This window comes from Urocitellus parryii, chromosome 2 (genome assembly GCF_045843805.1).
Source record: "Urocitellus parryii isolate mUroPar1 chromosome 2, mUroPar1.hap1, whole genome shotgun sequence".
Lineage (NCBI taxonomy): Eukaryota > Metazoa > Chordata > Mammalia > Rodentia > Sciuridae > Urocitellus > Urocitellus parryii.
In genome coordinates this window covers 38,314,695-38,334,123 of record NC_135532.1, presented here as the reverse complement: position 1 = coordinate 38,334,123, position 19,429 = coordinate 38,314,695, and the positions used below count along the sequence as shown (strand labels likewise).

Genomic DNA, 19,429 nt, shown 5'->3' with positions numbered 1-19,429 from the left:
CCAGAACGTTAAATTGTTAGTTACACTGTTGTTACTGCAATTGCTTTGATATTTTGGAACTCAAGTCTGGAGGATCTACAAATTTCACACAACTGTGGAAATTACATAGGAAGCTATATATTTATTCCAAAATTATGTGGAAAAGCAACTTAAATTTAAATTTTTTTTTTTTCTAGTGCTGTGGGTTGTAGCTCAGTGGTGGAATGCTGCCTAGCATGAGAGGCCCTGGGCTCAATCTCCAGTACCAAAGGAAAAAAAAAAATTCTTCTTATTCTGGATAGTATTCACAGTTATAAAATATAGGCAATGCTCGGCAAGCACTCTACCACTGAACTATGCCTTCAATTCCTATTTTATGAATTTTTTAAAGAACGTATATTTAAAAATAGAATTGCAAAGTGAGGTTTTAATTATAGGTTTTCACTTTTCTCCCCTGCCTGTTTGTTAAATAAGCACAAGGGGCAAAATAAAATAAGATTAAATGAGGACATGATAAAGCTGGCTATTCTACACTATTTAAAAGTTGTTGATGAAACATTAAGTTGGCAGTTCTTTTTTGAGACAGGGTCTGTCTATGCAGCTCAGGCTGGTCCCAAACTCTTGAGCTCAAGCCATCCTCCTGTCTCAGCCTGAAGAGCTGGGACAGATGGACACTACTATGCCTTGCACTGTTTAATGACTTGGTACAATCTGGGGGAAAATGATTATTAAGTCATAGTCTATTCCTAAATTTACCGAATCTCAACTACTTCCCCACAAGTAGACTTAGATCTGGTTTATCACAGCCAGAGCAGCTGGTCTGCTAGAAAGTCAGTTCCTAAGGAAATGAGTAATTCATGGTTACTCCTTCACCAGATTTATCTATATTTTGCATTCTTTGCAATAAGACCACATGGAAACCATTATCACTCTAAGATCATTCTTTCTTTTTGGGTGGGGGATACTAGGGATTGAACTCAGGGGCACTTGGCCACTGAGTCATATCCCCAGTGCTATTTTGTATTTTACTTAGAGACAGGGTCTCACTGAGTTGCTTAGTGTCTTGATTTTGCTGAGGCTGGCTTTGAACTCTCGATCTTCCTGCCTCAGCCTCCTGAGCTGCTAGGATCATAGGTGTGTGCCACTGTGCCCGGCTGGCTTTTGAATTTTTATTTATTTACTTTTATGTGGTGCTGAGGATCGAACCCTTTGCCTCACATATGCTAGGCAAGCGCTCTACCACTGAGCCACAACCCCAGCCCCAACTTTTGTATTTTTAAGAAGCTGGAGCAGGGCTTCTTGTTTTCATGGAAATGGCTGTTGTGGTCAAGTGCTGGGTCAGTGACAGGAGTACACTGAGGACCATTTTTGGCACTGGCCATGCCTGAGTTCCAGCAGCTCTAGGTATGAGCCGGATGCCACAGACCACCTCCTTACATGGTTTGGTGGGAAGTACCAACATGGCCCTTTGGAGGGGGAAAGCCAGCCAATAGCTGTTTCTAAGTTCATTTCTGGGAGAAGCAGGATCACAGAGACACAGGTCTTATGACATAGCATCTTGGAACTAAACTTTAGACTTTAGCCCTTCTGTTTTGCAAGGAAGGAAACAGATCCAGACAAATATATCCAAAGTCATTGCTAGCAACCGAGCCACAACAAAGACCCAGTACTCTTGACTTGCACCCAGAGCTTTTCTATCACACACACCTTCTGCTGGTCAATATTAGAAAACATGAAATATCATCTCAGTGGAGATACCGATCTTATCAGCAAGCTAATAAAAATGAGTCACTAATCATATGGCAAAGGCATCTACAGTACAGTGTTCCATACTTTCTGCCCCTATACAGAAGGAGCTTTGAGGGAAAAACTATTAATAAAGAACTGTGAAAAAAAATTCTAGGACTTGGCTGTTACATTTTTTCTAAACAGCAAAATATTATTTTTGGGAAGTAAACAATCAAGTTCATACTTCAGTTGGAAGGAACATAGTTGGGGTCCAGAGTAGGCCCAGTTTACACACACACAAGTAAACAAGTGGTCAACTATTTTTAAATGTACTTATTCTGTCCACTGATTAGATGATCCAAATTCTGATCTGTGGACTGAAGCAGGTTATTTCTATTTTGCCGCCCACTGAACACTTCTATAATACTGCATTTTTAAACAAAATTATATGCAGCTTGTTCTCATCTCCAATGATAGAGTACACTTCTGTGGAAGCCAAATGGCGTGACCACAGACAGCCTCCTACAACCCCTATAGTCAACGATTCCCGAGAAAGTCTATCACTTCATACAGCATGGCACGTCCCAGTCCTACAGCACTCTGTTTTTTATTTCATCCCATTTCTTTACTTTTAATGAGATAATTCTAACACAAAAAGAGTACAGGGGATAACTTATCGACCGCATGTCTCCACCAGCAGGTCTGTGCAAGTCGAACATTTTTTGCCATGCTTGCCTTTTAATCAAAATATTGAAAGCTGTTGAATGCTTTCCACGATATCATTTATGCTCTTCCCTACCCCTCTCCTGACATGGCTGCTGTCCTAAATTTGGTGTCATTCCACACAAAATTTTTGACTATAACTGCATATGTATAACTCTATATACAGTATTGCTTTCCATGTTTTCAAACTTTAAGTAAATTACTTCTTTTTAATGTTGGCTTCTTCCAACTAATCAAATGTTTCTGAGAGTTAGTCACATCTCAGACCTTACTATATGGCAGGATGGAGTCCCCTACCTTGTTCTTCAAAATTATGCTATTTCCACCATAAAGAGTTTAAAATGAGTTTATCAAGTTGTAGGATTCCAAAAGGAACTTATAAACTTAGGCTCTGAATGACTCTAATGGCCTTTTGGACAATAAATATCTGGTGGCTGAAAGACTGACTACATCATTTTTTTTTTTTTTTACTGCTCAAAGCAACACTTACTTTATAAACTGCCATTTCTCCCATTTATTGACTTACAAATATTATTGACTTAATATATATTAGAGAGACAAAAAAAATCCTGAAACTTTTTGAACCCTTAATCTTTTCCTAGATGTCTAACATGAGAAAATAATTCTTAATAATAATAATGTGGAAAAAGCTAGTTGGATGCATAAAATGTGCACTGCAGCAATACTGTAGTAAAATATGGAAATAACCTAAATATCAATAACCCAGGACTGTTTAAGTCCACTAGAACAAATACACCCAGTTATAAACTATAATGTTCATAAAACTACTGGCTCTAAAAACTATAATAACAATAATGAAAGTGTTTACTTATAGCATTAAGTGATAAAATTAGCATATGAAATGTTTGTACAATGTGAATACAGCTAGAAAAAAAATGCCCTGAAGTTGGGTGTGGTGGTGCACACCTGTAATCCCAACTGCTCGGGAGGCTGAGGCAGGAGGATTTTGAGTTCAAAGCCAGCCTCAGCAATGGTGAGGCACTAAGCAACTCAGTGAGGCCCTGTTTCTAAATAAAATACAAAATAGGGCTGGGGATGTGGCTCAGTGGTCGAGTGCCTCTGAGTTCAATCCCCAGTACAAAAAAAAAAAACAAAAAACAAAAAACAAAAAACCAAACCAACAAATAACCACCAAAAAAAAAAAAAAAAAAAAAAAAAAAAAAAAAAAAAGCTCTTAAACATGTGCATGGGAAAATAAAATTTACTAAAGTGTTTAGAGTAGTTAGATTAGGAGAATGGGATTACAGAGTAGGTTTCTCCCATCTAATGCGTGTACACATGTGTATATTTTATTGGCATTACCGTTTATCATTTGGGTCTACTTATTCTGTCTGTACTTAAATGTAAAAGTGATGAACATATCACTTTTGGGAAATGTTATCATCTATTTTTTCAGTAGGGAAGAAGATCTGACTTTCTCTTAAGAGAGAAAGCACAGAGGTCCAGAGTGTGGTGACAAGGACCTACATAAAGGCCTTGGATTTTCATTGGATTTTCTATCTGCGAGGTTTTTGGTGAGTACCGGAGAGATTCTCACCAGGAGGGATGAAGCTCATTTATTCCCCAATGGTTTTTAATTTGAAAATGATTGTTTAATTTTACTCCAGGCACTGGGTGGCAGGTCCTCTGAAGTTTGATGTGGCCATGAAACTTCTCTGAATTTATAATGCATGTGTAATTATCTGAGGCAAATTTCCCTCATTGAAGCACCCAAGTAATGATTTCATGCCATTAGACTAATGAGAGAATGCAAATGATCAATATTTTTTAAAAAGAAAATTTAGAGTATGGATTAGTTAGCAAACCTTTTAGTTAAATAGGCATTCATTAAAATAGTTCTAAAGTCTCATCTAAATCATGCAAAACAAAAAGACTGCCTATTTAATTTTCTTGCAAGAATAAAGGAAGGAAAGTAAAAAGAAGGAGCTTCTTGTTTGAAGCTGGGGGGAAGAAATCCCCACAACATTATTTCTGTAGTTGACACTGTACCTTAAAGACATGAAAGGCTTCAAACTGAATGTTGGGACTTTTATCTCGAAGGAGGTTCATCATTAGCTTCAGGTTCTCTGGCTTGCTGATGTACTTGGTCATAATGGCGAAGTTGTGGCGGTCCAGGATCAGTTCACCGAGCAGCTATGAGAAAACACAAAGCCAACGTTATCATCTATCTAACAGTCCTCTTATTCAAATACACCTTACTCGCTCTCACTGAAAAACAAAGTATAAATGTTATGGAAATCATGCTCTGCAAGAGACTGAGTTGAAGAACTCAGGCTATTTACATCAGTCTGAAGTTCTGTGCCCTGAGCTGAGGTTACACGTGGCTTTAATAGGAAATTTGACATCCTTTTTTAACCATCACAATATTGGTGGGTTTGAATTTTTGGCCTATGTGACCAAAGACCATGCACAGGGAATTTACGACAAGTGGTACATAGGTGCAGGACAAAAACGGGTAACACCACTTGCAGGTATTGTCATCAGGTGGCCTTCACCACAGAGTGTGGCGACAAGATGACTTGAATTTATCTCCCTAAGAGCGATAGTTCTAAGGACTAAGCCTACAAGGTTATACTTTAGGCAGCAGTTAATTGGCCAAGCAATCGAGTGATGTAGCTACATTTCTACAGAGTTCATAAAGTTACAAAGCATAGGAAAATAAACCCTTTTCCCAGGCATTGGTTCCTCATCATAATGTTCTTATAATTTCATTTCCAGCCAGTCACTGCTGCAGCTTACCAAGAGATAGCCAGAAATACATTTATTTTCATCATTTACTTTAATCAGCTTGCTTCCCAATAATGTATTGCTCCTAGGCAGTCCAGCAGGACAGGAAAAACCAAAACTCTAGTTATCCCTCCTTTTCCTGAATAAATGTACTCAAGTACTTTAGCGAAAAGATGGTTTTATGTTAAGCGACTGTTACACTCCCCTTAACATCTATTATAAAACCTGATATAAAACTAGAAAGATAAATCATGGACCCTAAATCCATATCAAGCTTTTAAAGTGCAGCAAGTTTTTACAAAGAAGTAAAGCAAAACATCTAATGGTGGAAAGTTAATAGTTTCCAAAAGTGCAACATTACTCTGAAACCAAATGGAAATGCCCAAAGTGAAAACAGAAGACCCTCTAACAAACTGCTGGATGCATTTTTGCTCCATCTCAGAAACTTTTGTTTTCACTATAGTGATAGCAATTCCTAAAGGTGGTCATAGAAATGCTGGATCCAAGGAGAATACATTAAACTCGGGGTTAGTTGTCTATCACAACAGAATTTCAGACCTGTAAACTTATATGTGTGTGTATGTGTGTGCCAGTACACAACTACCTTGCTAATGATGCATCATTTGTCTATTTAATAAATAAGTACTACACACCTGAAAGTTAAATTTTGTGCACAAAAATAATGTTAAATCTGAAAAAAGAATGACCACTGTTGCATATTAGTTGGTCAGTTATTCTCATGCATTTGGAAAAGCAGCTGTAGATAGTAATCTTCATTCTTGGTTTCCCCACAGCATCTAAAGCTAAGGAAACCTGTGGAAACTTTCTTTGCTCCTGGTTTCAAGGTTACTGCATTCTTCTGGTTTCTTAGCTTAGCAGCTTGTTTTCATGCCGACTCTTCCACTTGCTCCCCTGCCATCTGCACTATGTATATAGGAAGTTTCCAGAGAGCACACTGGCTCTTGCCTTTTATCTGCCAACAGTTTCAACTGCACCCATGGGTATAACTATAACATGGAGGAAGATGTCTCCGGGATCTACATTCTAGCAGCCCCCTGCACGTCCCTTGGGCATCTTGCTGGTCTCTCACACAGTTAACATTGCTAATACCAATTCCCTCTCCTCTCCTTGTTAATGACAATAGGACCTACCAGTCCCCTAGGGCAGAGAGCTAAAGTCCTCCTCAGCTCCTTTCTTTTCCCTTTCTCCTTCTCACATCAAATCATGCCTGAGATCTGCCTTTTTTTTTTCTTTTAAAGGATGTCTTTTGAAAACCCTTCATTCCATTTTCCCTGCCAGTTTCCTCATTCAAACCCTCACTACCTCTTCATCTGGACTTTTCCAACAGCATGCAGGTGCTCTCCCCATCAGTCCCATCACATTAGATCAAAGTAATCTTTCAGAAAGTCAGCTGTGCATAATCGAACACATCCAACTCCTGAGAATGGCATCCACCGCCCGAGGGGATCAGGAGTCATTTCTCCTGCTTCTTTTTCTCAATTCCCTTGCTCAGCTTTCCTCATTTTTCTGCTTCCGTGGCTTCTCTCCCCTTGCTCAAAAAAAAAAAAAAAAAAAAAAAAAAAAAAAAAAAAGACACCCAAACAAACAAAACCAAAAAAAAAATTTTTTTTTTTTTTTTGGTGGTGAAAGCAAATCCAGAATGCTTTACCACTGAGCTACATCCATACTCTTTTTATTATTATTATTGTTATTTTTAATTTTGAGATGATCTACCTAAGTTGCCCAGGCTGACCTCAAACTTGTGATCTTGCCTCAGCCTCCCAAGTGGTTGAGACTGTAGGCATGAGCCACCACACACTGCATCCCCTGCTCAAGTTCTCTCCAGAAATTTACCTTTACCTCCTGTCTCCCTGTCCAAACCACACCCACTCTCCAGGACTAGCTGAGTCTCCTCCATCACCTTCCTCTCTGCTCCTTATTTGTTCCTCTTTGTACTAACTTTGTCTCTTACTGTTGTGCTATTTGAGAACCTGTCTAGAGTGTTAGAATATTGTATATGATAGACATAATATTAACTATACCAACAATGACAAAATGCAGCATTCCATTATAACACAAAGCATTATACAGCAATACTGTACTAAGAAAGTGGAAAAAAACTCACATTTTATTCATTTAATTTTCATATTTAACACACGATGTAGCAGTAAAACCACGCAAGTGTAACTTGAGGTTTTTTTTTAATTTAATATTTTAATGAAATTAACCAGAGCCAAAAATTCCATCAAGCTTCTTCTGAATTATAATCTTTCTTGCTAGTAATTAAATGCCAGGCCTCTGAAGAAGATAAGAAATAAATTCCTAAGCTCCGTCACATGAGGGAAAGGAATTTCTCTGTTAATTACTTTTTATTGACACCAAGACTCTAAGCACTCTAAGATTGTCTAGGAAATTTTAGAATACGATTAACCAAAGGCAGAAGGTAGAAACCACTTTGAAATCAGATAATCGCCTAGTGCTTAAACCAGTTTATAACTTACAAAATTTAGTATAATCTAGCTTCTCTTGTCTCTTACAACTAACTATAGAATGCCTATGTACAAAATCTTACAGATTCCATATATGTCAATATGGTTAGGTCAGAACAGAATCTACAGCTCCTGCAGATCTAATTCCCAAAAGGAAAAATCAAGATTGCTCCAGCAGAGCTCTCAGGACAACATTTTTCTATCAGAGAAAAGTACAAACAATGTTTAATGAGCTAACAGTTTGTGGCTTCACCCTTCCACAGTTGTCTACCTTTCTGTTCCCTTGAGCAGGGAGATATAAAACCATTTTAGCAACATCTCTGCCTATAACCTTGCCTTCCAAAAAAGCCAACCTTCATGAAGTAACCATCGTAAGGGTTTCTGCATTCTTACAGAGGCTACATCTACCTACTGTCAGGGATTTTTTTTCCTTCTGTCCCAGCTGGAGTCAGTTTCACTATGTGTAAATCCAATGCGTGACGGCTAACTGTAATGGGTTTTAGCCAGGAAAAGCAGACAATGAGGTGGGCCTGAAAAGATTAATGAAGAACAGAAAAGATGCCTCAAGAGGTGACCAAGGTAGTTGTCAGTAAGTACAAACCCAAACTGATAGGAGAGAGTTTCAAGAAATTTCAGTACCAGGGACAAGAAGTCTGCTCCTGGTCCCAGCAGGAGAAGTGCAGGAAAGGGGAAGGGGGATGGACAGCAGGAGCCAGGTGGTAGGAAGCACATGGCAGTGAGGAAGGAGAACTTTTCGCTTGCCCTTGTACCCCTCAGGTGTTTGCCTGTACCAATCACAAGTTCACTGGATTGACAGGTTTGTATTTTTTCAAATGCAAATGGATGTAGGTAGGAACAAGTCTCATACCCCAGTCTCAAATATTTATTTAGAATAAATCAGTCCTTCCATAGATTGAACTGTCAGGATAATGACTAGGAATATTTTCTTGTCCAATTTCATTTGATTTCTTTCACAAATGTCTACAGTTCTGAGCTAGAGATGGAGCTCAATGGGAGAGCACTTGTCTGGCAAGCGTGAGGCTCTGGGTTTGATCCCCAGCACCAGGAAAAAGAGTCCACACTTACCAAGAGTGAGGCTCTGCCACTTCACAAATATGAACACGGGAAGAGGACAAGGGCTGAAGATAGCCAGAGAAGAGAGGGACGGCAATGGGGACACAGGGCATGAGTGGGAGGGATGATAAGACAGTGGGAAAGAAAAGGCAGGAAGTGGCCCAAAAGGGAGATGATCAGGGGAAAAAAAGAAGCTGTCAGCTTTGTGACTTTGCCTAAGGTTCCAGAGGCAGGATCACAGCAAAAGTTCTGTTCAAGTTCTTGTAAATCCCGATAACAGTACAAGGATAAATTCTACAGACTGTGGCCTTCAGTTTCCTTCCTTTCCATGTTGGTCGAGCACCTGACAGACTTCCCCCTTCCTTTAGGAAGGATCTGGAAAACTGATGAGCAATTTCCTGTGTGCTGCTCTTTAGAGCACTGTCACTTCTGCTTAACTTTCCACTTTCCACCTCCCCTCCAGGGCCACTATCTCTTGCAACATGGACAAGCTCTCCTCATTCGACTGTCCTTGTAGGCCCTTCACAAATAAAGAATTCTAAGCAGGGCACAGTGGCACAGGCCTGTCATCCCAGCAGCTCAGGAGGCTGAGGCAGGAAGATCACAAGTTCAAAGCCAGCCTCAGGAGCTTAGCAAGGCCCTCAGTAACTCAGTGAGACCCTGCCTCCAAAATAAAATATAAAAATAGGCTGAGGATGTGGTTCAGTGGTTAAGCACCCCTTGGTTCCATCCCAAGAACAAAAAAAATACAAAATAAAGGTTTCTGTTTCTTAGATACGCAGCTGTGGCAACAGGATTAGATCCTTTATTCGTCTGCTCTCTCGAGGCAGAGAATGGTGCTGAGTTCACTGCCTCTACCTGGAGGTCGGTTGCTCAGGTCAGTCTCATAACTGTAAGCTCCAGCACAGACAGCAGCACACCTGTGGGATTTCTTCTCTAGGTGGATCACCTTGTATGGGGAGACTCAATAAAGAGTGCTGACTGATGGGATGGGGGGGCGGGGAGTGACCTGCCTGATAATGAGGAAAGCTGGAGCAGCAAGGGCACACAAGGAAAGGGCACAGGGGGATTTTTTTTTTTTTGTACCAGGGATTGAACCCAGGAGCACTCAACCACTAAGCCACATCCCCAGCCCCCCTTTTTAAAATTTTTTGAGATAGGGAATTACTATGTTGCTTAGAGCCTTGCTAAATTGCTGAGGCTGGCCTTGAACTTGCGATCCTCCTGCCTCGCCTGGGGAGTCCCTGAATTATAGGCATGTGCCACCCACACCTGATTCAGTCATTTAAATTTTTCACAGATTTAGGCCTTAGCTCAAAAGTCAAGTTACTGGAGAGGCCTTGCTGACACTCCAGCTATTGGAGTGTCATTTTCTTTTTATCTCTTAAAAAGTATCCCCTAGGATGGGACTGTAGTTCTATTTAAGTTGTCCTAGGTTGGTTTTCCTTTCTTAGCAGAAATATTCCAAATTTTACTTTAACAAGCCCCCTGACTCTGTTTAATTTTTCTTAATACTTAAAGTCACATGAAAATCTTGCATGTGTTTGTCTACTGTCTGTCCTTTCCCAGTAGAATGTGAGGTCCACAGCGCTGTGCTCAGCTGCCACCATATGTCTAGAATGTATGCAGGCAAATTCTGGTTGGCTGACTGAATGGCCTCTCACCTCCCTTATACCCCCTATCCTGAGAGTTCATCCACAAAGTGATTTATTGGAGGTTGACCTTATTTTATTTTCTTTTCTAGCCAACAACATCATTTAAAAAACTCTTTCCAGATTGTTCCAGTGTAGTCCTTGTGGATTTTTAGGACAGCAAAGTCTGATGCATTCGATCATGTAGTCTTCTCACATAAGTTTGTTGGAGGTGAGTTTTGTTTATTTTTTCAGTGTGGGGATCCAAGCCAGGGCCTTGTGCATGCAAGGCAAGTGTTCCACCACCGAGCCAGCTGATTTTTAAAAATATTGTTCTTTTAATTCTTAGGGAATGACCACGTTTCATATTTCAGAAACTTTGTTGTAAATGTAATATGAGCACATCATGTTCAGAGGTGGAGGTATTTGAAATGAGATAACCTACAGTGAACACTGGCCGGCTGACTAGGATGTTCAGGGGAGGACCTGGCAATGAAATAGGTTTTTAAAAAAAAAAATATATATATATATATGTGTATATATATATATATATATATATATATATATATATATATATACATACATATATGTATAATATGAACACTATATGTATACACATTATATATATATATGTATATATATATTTACACATACACACACACACATTTTCCTTAGGAAAATATGTTGCAAATCTGGGAGATAGATATCTTGTCTAAAACTGAAGCCCCATAACATTTCATTTTATAAACACCATTTCATAGTAAACCTGTGTTTTCCCTCTCAAAAAGAAAAGTATTACTGAGAATTTATTTTCTGCATTTGTGTGTTATGTTTTGGCACTGATACTTTTATTTCTCTCCTCTTTTCTGCAAAATACTTCTATAAGTCTAGTTTATGGCAAGCTGCAAGAGAGACAGAGGATCATCTCTTCCTGCCTATTCTGCTTCAGTATGCATGGACGGAGATCTTCAGCAGCCTCCTGAGTTTTCCTCATAACATTTACTCCTGTCTTCACTCTAAAAGTAGTTTCTTTTCACCTCTGGAAAATATGTCCTAAGAGAGAACTGTGGTTCTTTTAGGTTAGGTTTGGTTGTCTTTCTTAGCAGAAATATTCCCAATTCTACTTTAGCATGCACTTATTATTTATATTGTCACTTCCCAAAAGGTATTTGAAGTGGGATCCTTCCATAATTTTGCCCCAAAGTACAGTCATACCATAAAACATACCTCCCAAATTACAAAAAAAACAGTGGATACTTTTATTTTTTTGACATTTGTTTGTCCACTAAGAGATATCACTTGCTAGTAAGATCAACTTGTAGGGACTAACTTAAAAGAAATTTGATATTACCTTTAAAGATTGTCTCTTAGTCACATAATTCTCAGACTGAAGCAATTTCTCATAGTCTTCAAAAATCTAAGGAAAAGAAAATAAATTTTAGAATGTCACAGCAGCAGTGTGTTCTCCACGTTAGGCTCTCTCTATTCAGGAGGCGGCAGTGCTCTGTACCTCTGTGTACTTAGCAAGGGCCCTCACTACGTCCACAGGGAAGTCTCCCATTTCATCACCCTTCCCTTTGCTGAGGGATAGGGAGGCCAAGTGACACAAGAAACACATTTTTCTGTTTTATCTTAGTTCTGCAAATCTGAAATTGAGTCAAAGAATGGAATAATTTGAGACCTTCCAATAAATAATTTTGATAAAAAATCTGTTAAAAGTTTCAAGGTAACTCATTTTATAGAAATCTATTTATGTAACTTGGTAGATATGGGTCCACAATAGCAAGGCGCTAAGCATGCTCTAAATAAAATATAAAATAGGTCTGGGGATGTGGCTCAGTGGTCGAGTGACCCTGAGTTCAATCCCCAGTACCAAAAACAAGTAAACAAACAAAAAAACATGATTCTGTGTGCATGTGTGTGTGTGTGTGTGTTTTGGGGATGGAACCAAGGACCTCAGCCATGGTAGGCAATTGCTCTGCTACAGAGCTATACCCCCAGCTCCTGTGTTTTCTTAATTTAAGATCAAAGCAGGCAGGCAGTGATCATTCCTTGGAGCCCCAGAGTACAACAGGAAGAAATGTAAACAATGAAAAATTCCTGACTCCCTAGCAACCTCAGTTTTCCATAAATCAACCAGGAGTATGGTTGAGTGTGGTTGATGTCACTTGTGAATGATAAATAAGGGTGATGTTCAAAGATCTAGGAGGGAGAAAGAGAAGACAGAGAGAGGTGAAGTCTTAAAAATGATTTGTACTTACAGTGTCATAATTCTGTTCTAAGAAGTCTGCTACCAACACTTTGTGTCTGGTTAGTAAATCCTAGAAAGAAAATAACCAAGTGAAACAAAATTATTAGGGCTAATAAATTCAACAATTGATTAAATTTAAAATCAGTCTTTTCCCTAAGGCTTGATAATTTGTTTGAAATAAATGTAAAAGTTGCAAAAACTTCTTCATTTACAAAATACTTTTACTCCTACTTTAAGATGTGAAATACCAGTTTGCTTCAGATTAAAAGCAATAAGTAGGGCTGGGGATGTGGCTCAAGCGGTAGCGCACTCGCCTGGCATGTGTGTGGCCTGGGTTCGATCCTCAGCACCACATACCAACAAAGATGTTGTGTCCGCCAAGAACTAAAAAATAAATATTAAAAAAAATTCTTTCTTTCTCTCTCTCTCTTAAAAAAAAAGCAATAAGTAAAATACCTAGTATTAAATATAGTGTTTTAAATTTGTATTTTGTTAGATTTATCATAGAAATAATTTAACTGATAAAACAAATGGCACCTCACTGTGTACAGCATACTTTTTATGACATAATAAAGTTAATGTTTTTTTTTTTTTGTGTGTGTGTGTATGTAGCCCAGGGGGTTGAACCCAAGTGTACTTTACCCTGAGCTATATCCCCAGCCCTTTTCACTTTTTGAGGCAGTGTCTCCTAATTTGCTGAGGCTGGCCACGGACTTTCCCCTTTCCCTATCTGAATTACAGGGATTACAAGTGTGTGCCACAACTTATAACTAAGGTCCTTAGTAATAATCTTTTTTTTCTTTTTAAAGACAGTATCTTGGTATGTTGTCCACATGGGCCTTGAACTGACTGAGTTCATGTGATCCTCCTGCCTCAGCCTCCAGAGTGTTGAATGTTACTTAAAAAAAAATTTTTTTTTTTTAGTTGTTGATGGACCTTTATTTACTTATGTACAGTACTGAAATCGAACCCAGTACCTCACAGGTGCTAGGCAAGCGCTCTACCACTGAGCCACAACCTCAGCCCATGGATGTTATTTTTTTAAAAAACAAGAATGTGGATTGGTTTAAAACCTTATCTTATAAATTAAAGTAACAGGTTTTCAAGGATGTGAACCTTTCATTTTTTTTTTCTAACCACTTTTATTTTATTTTATTTTTTTTGTTTCCTATTGATGTAGCCCTAAGCAGAGACTGGCGAAAATCACTTTCATTGAAAGGGGTTGCCAAGCTTCCAAAAAACTACGAGTTTCCTGAAATCTCAGCAAACATTTTTTCACCCAATCTTGATGATACATTCAGGTAATGATCAGTACACCAATCCCACTAGGCTCACCAAATTTCGTTCTTCTAGGTTAAACCGTTCGTTTGCAGTAACCGTTTTCATTTTTAGGTTTCACTCTGTTTTCTCCTATATGGGTACATTTTCTAACCACTTTTAAACAGAGGTGTCTCAGACTCTGGGAAGCATAGGAATGACATTTAACAGTGTCATCTCAGTTTGTGCTGCTCTCAGGTGAATGGCCATCAGGCATAGTGAAAGTCAAGGAGTCACACAACTGCCCTATCCTATTACAGACATAAACTTGCAGAAAACTGCACAAAATCATGATGAAACTTTTGTCTGTCTCAACTCACACCTAAATTATATCTTTATTGCACCTTCATGTTGAAAGACAACAAACCTTGTGGCCCGGCACAGTGGCCCACATCTGTGATCCCAGTGGCTAGGAGGCTGAGCAGGAGGATTGTGAGTTCAAAGCCAGCCTCAGCAACTTATCGAGGCCCTAGTAACTCAGTGTGACCCCGTCTCTAAATAAAATATAAAAAGGGCTGGGATGTGGCTCAGTGTTAAGCACCCCTGGGTTCAATCCCCAGTACCAAAAAAAAAAAAAAAAAAAAAAAGCCTCACCTAATCCCTTTTATTTTATAGTTTAGAGGCTAAATACTCCTGTACTGTGCTGAATTTAATTAAAACAAAAAACCCCAAAACAAACAAACAAAAAATAAGAATTTAAAAGTTTTCCAACATACAGTCTTATACTTTAATACATATTTAATTAAAACTTCCTCATGGAGCACATGGAAGATGCACAGCAACCTCATAGGGAAAAGGCAGGCAGCAAATCTGGAAAACCCAATTTTTTTTTTTTTTTTTTTTTTGTACCGGTGACTGAATCCAGGGAGATTAACCACTGAGCCACATCCCCAGCCTTTTTGTATTTTATTTAGAGACAGGGTCTCACTTAGTTGCTTAGGGCCTCGCTAAGTTTCTGAGGCTGGCTTTGAACTGGCAATCTTCCTGCCTCAGCCTCTAGAGCCTGGCAAACACACCTATTTTTTTTTTTTTTTAATTGTAGATGGACAAAATCTTTTTTTTTTAATCAATTGAATTTTTTAAAGATTTTTTTATTTGTTGCTCAAAACATTACAATGATTTTGACATATCATACATTTGATTCAAATGGGGTAATCTTATTTTTATTAATCTTATTTTTAATCTTATTTTATTTAATCTTAATCTTATTTTTCCACGTGTACATTTGGCAGGATCACATTGGTTATACAGCCAGTTTATACATAGGGCCATACTAGTGTCTGCTGTATTCTGCTGCCCTTCCTATCCCCCTTCTCCTCCCCTCCCCTCTGGACAAAATATCTTTATTTCTATTTATTTATTGTTATGTGGTGCTGAGGATCTAACCCAGGGCCTTGTGCATGCAAGGTAAGCGCTCTACCACTGAGCTACGATCCCAGCCCAAACACACCTATTTTTAATAAGAAAAATAAAACTTTTAAAGCATTTCCCCTTAATTTGGTAGGTTTTTCAAAAACTGACAAATATATTTTGGTGTACAACAGGATGTTCTGAAATATGTATACACTATGGAAAGGCTGGTTATGATTTGGGAGATGGGGGGTTGGTAGCATTGGAGATCACCCCCAGCCGTTGGTTTGGATCTTAAATGTCGCCCAAAGTCATGTTTTGGAGGCTTGGTGGCCTATGGAGCTATAGGGAGGTGGGGGAAGTTTGCAACGTGCGGTTCTGGATCTCCAGGCTAAAGCAAAGTGCGGGCCTCGAGGGGCTGGCGTGTCAGGCGCGCAACCCCACGTGGGGCTCAGGTGGCGGCACCTTTAAGAAGTGGGGCCTAGTCAGCGGAAGTCACCGGAAGTGCCCTGGAGGGGCTGCTGGGAGCCGCCCCGCCCCCGCCTGCGCTCCGCCCCGCCCCCGCCTGCGCTCCCAGCCGCCATGAGCCGGACGGGCTCCTCCACCAGGCGCCTGTCAGTCAGCGCATTCTGGGGTCCAGGCGCTGACCATGGACTGCCACTTATGAAATCGTGAGTCAAAATGAATAAACTTTTAAGTTGTTTATTTCAGGTATTTTTGTCACAGCTACAGAAAGAGAACACAGGGCCCAGTTAGCTAATTAGCATACAGGTTACCTTGCATAGTTATTTTGTGGTAAGATCATTTAAAATCTACTCAGTGGTTTTTCTCACCACAATCAGTTATTATGAGCTGTAGCTGCCATGTCGTATCGTAGACCTTTGGAATTATTCCTCTTATCTAGTAGAAATTTTGTATCTCTGATCAACATCTCCCCCAGCCCCTAGTAATCACCATTCTACTCTCTACTTCTGAGTTCAGCTTATTTAGATCTCGCATACAAATGAGATCATACTAGATGCCATTTTGTGCCCGACTTAATTTTCATTTAAGATAATGTCCTCCAGGTTCATTCATGTCACAAATGACAAGATTTTCTTTTTTATGGCTGAGTAGTATTCCATTATGTGTATGTACCATATTTTTTTTTATCCCTTCATCCACTGGTGGACACTTAGGTTGATTCCATAATCTTGGATATCTTAAATAATGCTGCATTTCTTCAACATAATGATTTCATTTTCTTTGGATATATAGTCAGGAATGGGAATGCTGAATCACATGGTGATTCTATTTTATATTAAAACAATAATTACATGAATACAGTAATAACAATTAGCTTCTTACTCTTTTCCTTAATGGTGGCCTAATTTACATTGTCTACCAAAACTTTGCAAAGATTTCCTTTTCTTTCATCTTTTTTGTAATACCTGCTCTAACGGATATGAAGTGATAATTTCATGGTTTAACAATTTTTCAATTCAAAATGGTGAGACCAGTTCTTAATTTCCTACCACTCATCATTACACAATTTAACCTTTACATATGTCTGAAAATGTTGGTCCTTTTTTCTCCATTGGATCAGAGCATTCTGTTCTGGAACTAGAGAATGGGGAAACCCTCTACAGGGGTTCCTAGGATAATTTCAGTTATCCTCCCCTCATTTTGTTAGAGTCCTGTGAACAGTATCAGGGATTTTCTGAGCTGACTAGTGATAGAAGTAATCCTGAGAGGCTGCACAGACGCTGTAGACTGGTGTAGCCAGAGGAACTCTCCACTTGTTAAACTCAAGCAGAGGACTGGGTTCCCCCACAGCTGCATCAGATCACTGCTGCTGGAACAGTCATTATGTGTAAGTATTATCCCAAAGAAAGAGGAATCAAGGAGTTCCTTTACAACCACAATCTTCAAATTCCAAAGCCAAAAAAAAAAAAAAGGAAATAACTTAAAAAATCCAGTAACAGGCAAATATAATACAACAGAGTAGAATTCTCCTAGCATTTAGCAGATGTATGCACAAAACTGGAGGATTTAGGGCTGGGGTTGTGGCTTAGTGGTAGAGCGCTTGCTTAGCACATGTGAGACGCTGGGTTTGATCTTCATCACCACATAAAAATAAAGATATTTTGTCCAAAAAAAAAATATATATATATACATATAAATAAACAAATAAAATTTAAAAAACTGGAGGATTCATACATATATATGTATATATACTATGTACACATGATACTAGATAAATATAATTCATATAACTGAGTTGGGGGGAAGACCCACAAAAGACTAGCTAGGATCCTGCCCAAGCAGGAAAAGCAGAATACTGCAAAGGAAGAAAGTCAAACTTTAAAGAATTAAAAAATTTTTTAAATGTTTGAAACAGTATTCTTTCTTCCCACCTCCAAATAATTCTGGTCTGACAGGGCTAAATTTTGTGTAGTATAACTATTGTGCTAAAAAAATCTGATACTGATTTTTTTGGTGAATCCCACTTGGGAGAACCTTGGGGTGGCATGACAAGAGATAACTGAACTGCAGGGATGTGAGGCTGATGAGCCAGTGGCAGTTGCCATTATTGAGGGTTTACAAACCACTGGGATTGCGCCAGGAACTTGACACATGTTAGTTCTAATCTTTCCAACAACTCTGTAAGGCAGGGATTATTTATTCATTTCACAGAGGAGGGAAATGAAACTCAAAGGTTAACTAACGTGCTCAAGGACATACAGCTGATCAAGTGACAGAGGGAGATGGAATTCAAAACACTTCAGTTACATAGGTTCTTAAAGGAAAGGATGATTGTAAGGAATGTTTTTTAGTGAAAGGACTATGTTGTAAACAGTACCATAAGAAAAATATAAATTAACAATGTGAAAACATTAACTATTAAACTGGGCAAGTTATCTTGCAGCAAAATGAAAAAAGTGAGCCTTAATAGGTTAAAAAAACCAAAGCCAAAAGTAAATCTAGTCAACCAACCAAATAAACAAAACTTTTTGAAACCAGCTACTTAAAAAAAAAAAAAAAATAGTGACATAGTCATTGTCACATTAACCACAGCATTTTGGTAAAGTATAGAAGATTGGTGTTTTTGATATTGGTAGTGTGCTAGAAAACTTTTTATGGTTTAAATTTTCAAGGTTGACTTAAGTTCAATGGAAAATAGGCTGAAATATAAACATCTAATTTATATTTGTGATTTAATATTATTGAAAATTAATTTGGGCAGAATATAAGATAGCAAGAAGTTATTATCCAGGCTGGGCATAGTGGTGCATGTCTGTAATCTTGTGCCTTGGAAGGCTGAGGCAGGTGGATTTCAAGTTCAAAGCTAACCTCAGTAACTTAGAGAGACCTATCTCAAAAAAAAAAAAAAAAATTATTATCAAGTATGTTTTGTTCTTTTATTTACTTTTGCTGTGTTGGGGACAGAACCCAGGGCCTCATGCATGTTAGGTAAGCACTCTACCACTGAGCTAACCCCCAGCCCTAAGTACATTTTATCCTATTAAACACTGAAAAATCTTTGGGGATAGTTTAAAAAACAGATATTCAGGGGTTGGGGTGTAGCTCAATGGTAGAGCACTTGCCTAGCACATGTGAGGCACTGGGTTCTATCCTCAGCACCGCATAAAAATAAATAAATAAAATAATGGTATTGTGTCCATCTATAACTAAAAAAATATTCATCTGCTTTTCCTGTCCATGAGAATTTGTTCTGTTTGTAATTAAGTTTTAGTTAACAGTTTTTTAAGAAGGGAACTAACTTGTTTCCATGACAGCAGAGTCATCTGATAAAAAAGGAGGAAAAAATGGAACTAGAATATCTATTATTAGAAAACACATCCTTATTTTCTTAGGCACAGGCATTTTGCTAGAAAGAAACAGAATCATCCTTTATATTAAATGTCCTTCTTCCTATTTGATGGAACTGAGGCCTGCCTCACCGTGTGCTCTGGATTCACCCTTCTAGTGGCTCATCTGCAGCCACAGCACACCGTTTATTTTTCTAGGGAGACTGAGCTGCCCATGGAATGGAGGAGGCTCTGGGATTTCACAGCACTCCCCCATACTCTTTGGAATTGGTCCCCAGGCTTTTCCCTTTCTTTTTCTTCCTTCCCTCACTCTTTGCCACTCTTTCC

General features: G+C 38.8%; 1 protein-coding gene across 7 annotated transcripts in view; it reads right to left on the bottom strand.

The window, feature by feature from the left end:
• Window positions 1-19,429, bottom strand: part of Cab39l (calcium binding protein 39 like) — a 124,536-nt gene that overhangs the window by 12,520 nt on the left and 92,587 nt on the right. For all 7 annotated transcript variants that reach the window (XM_077795167.1, XM_077795168.1, XM_026393659.2 and 4 more), the window contains 3 exons: window positions 12,634-12,693; window positions 11,724-11,789; window positions 4,441-4,584 (listed from right to left, as the gene is read on the bottom strand). In XM_077795167.1, the coding sequence (XP_077651293.1) occupies window positions 4,441-4,584; window positions 11,724-11,789; window positions 12,634-12,693 (270 nt within the window). The remainder of the gene's footprint in view (window positions 1-4,440; window positions 4,585-11,723; window positions 11,790-12,633; window positions 12,694-19,429) is intronic.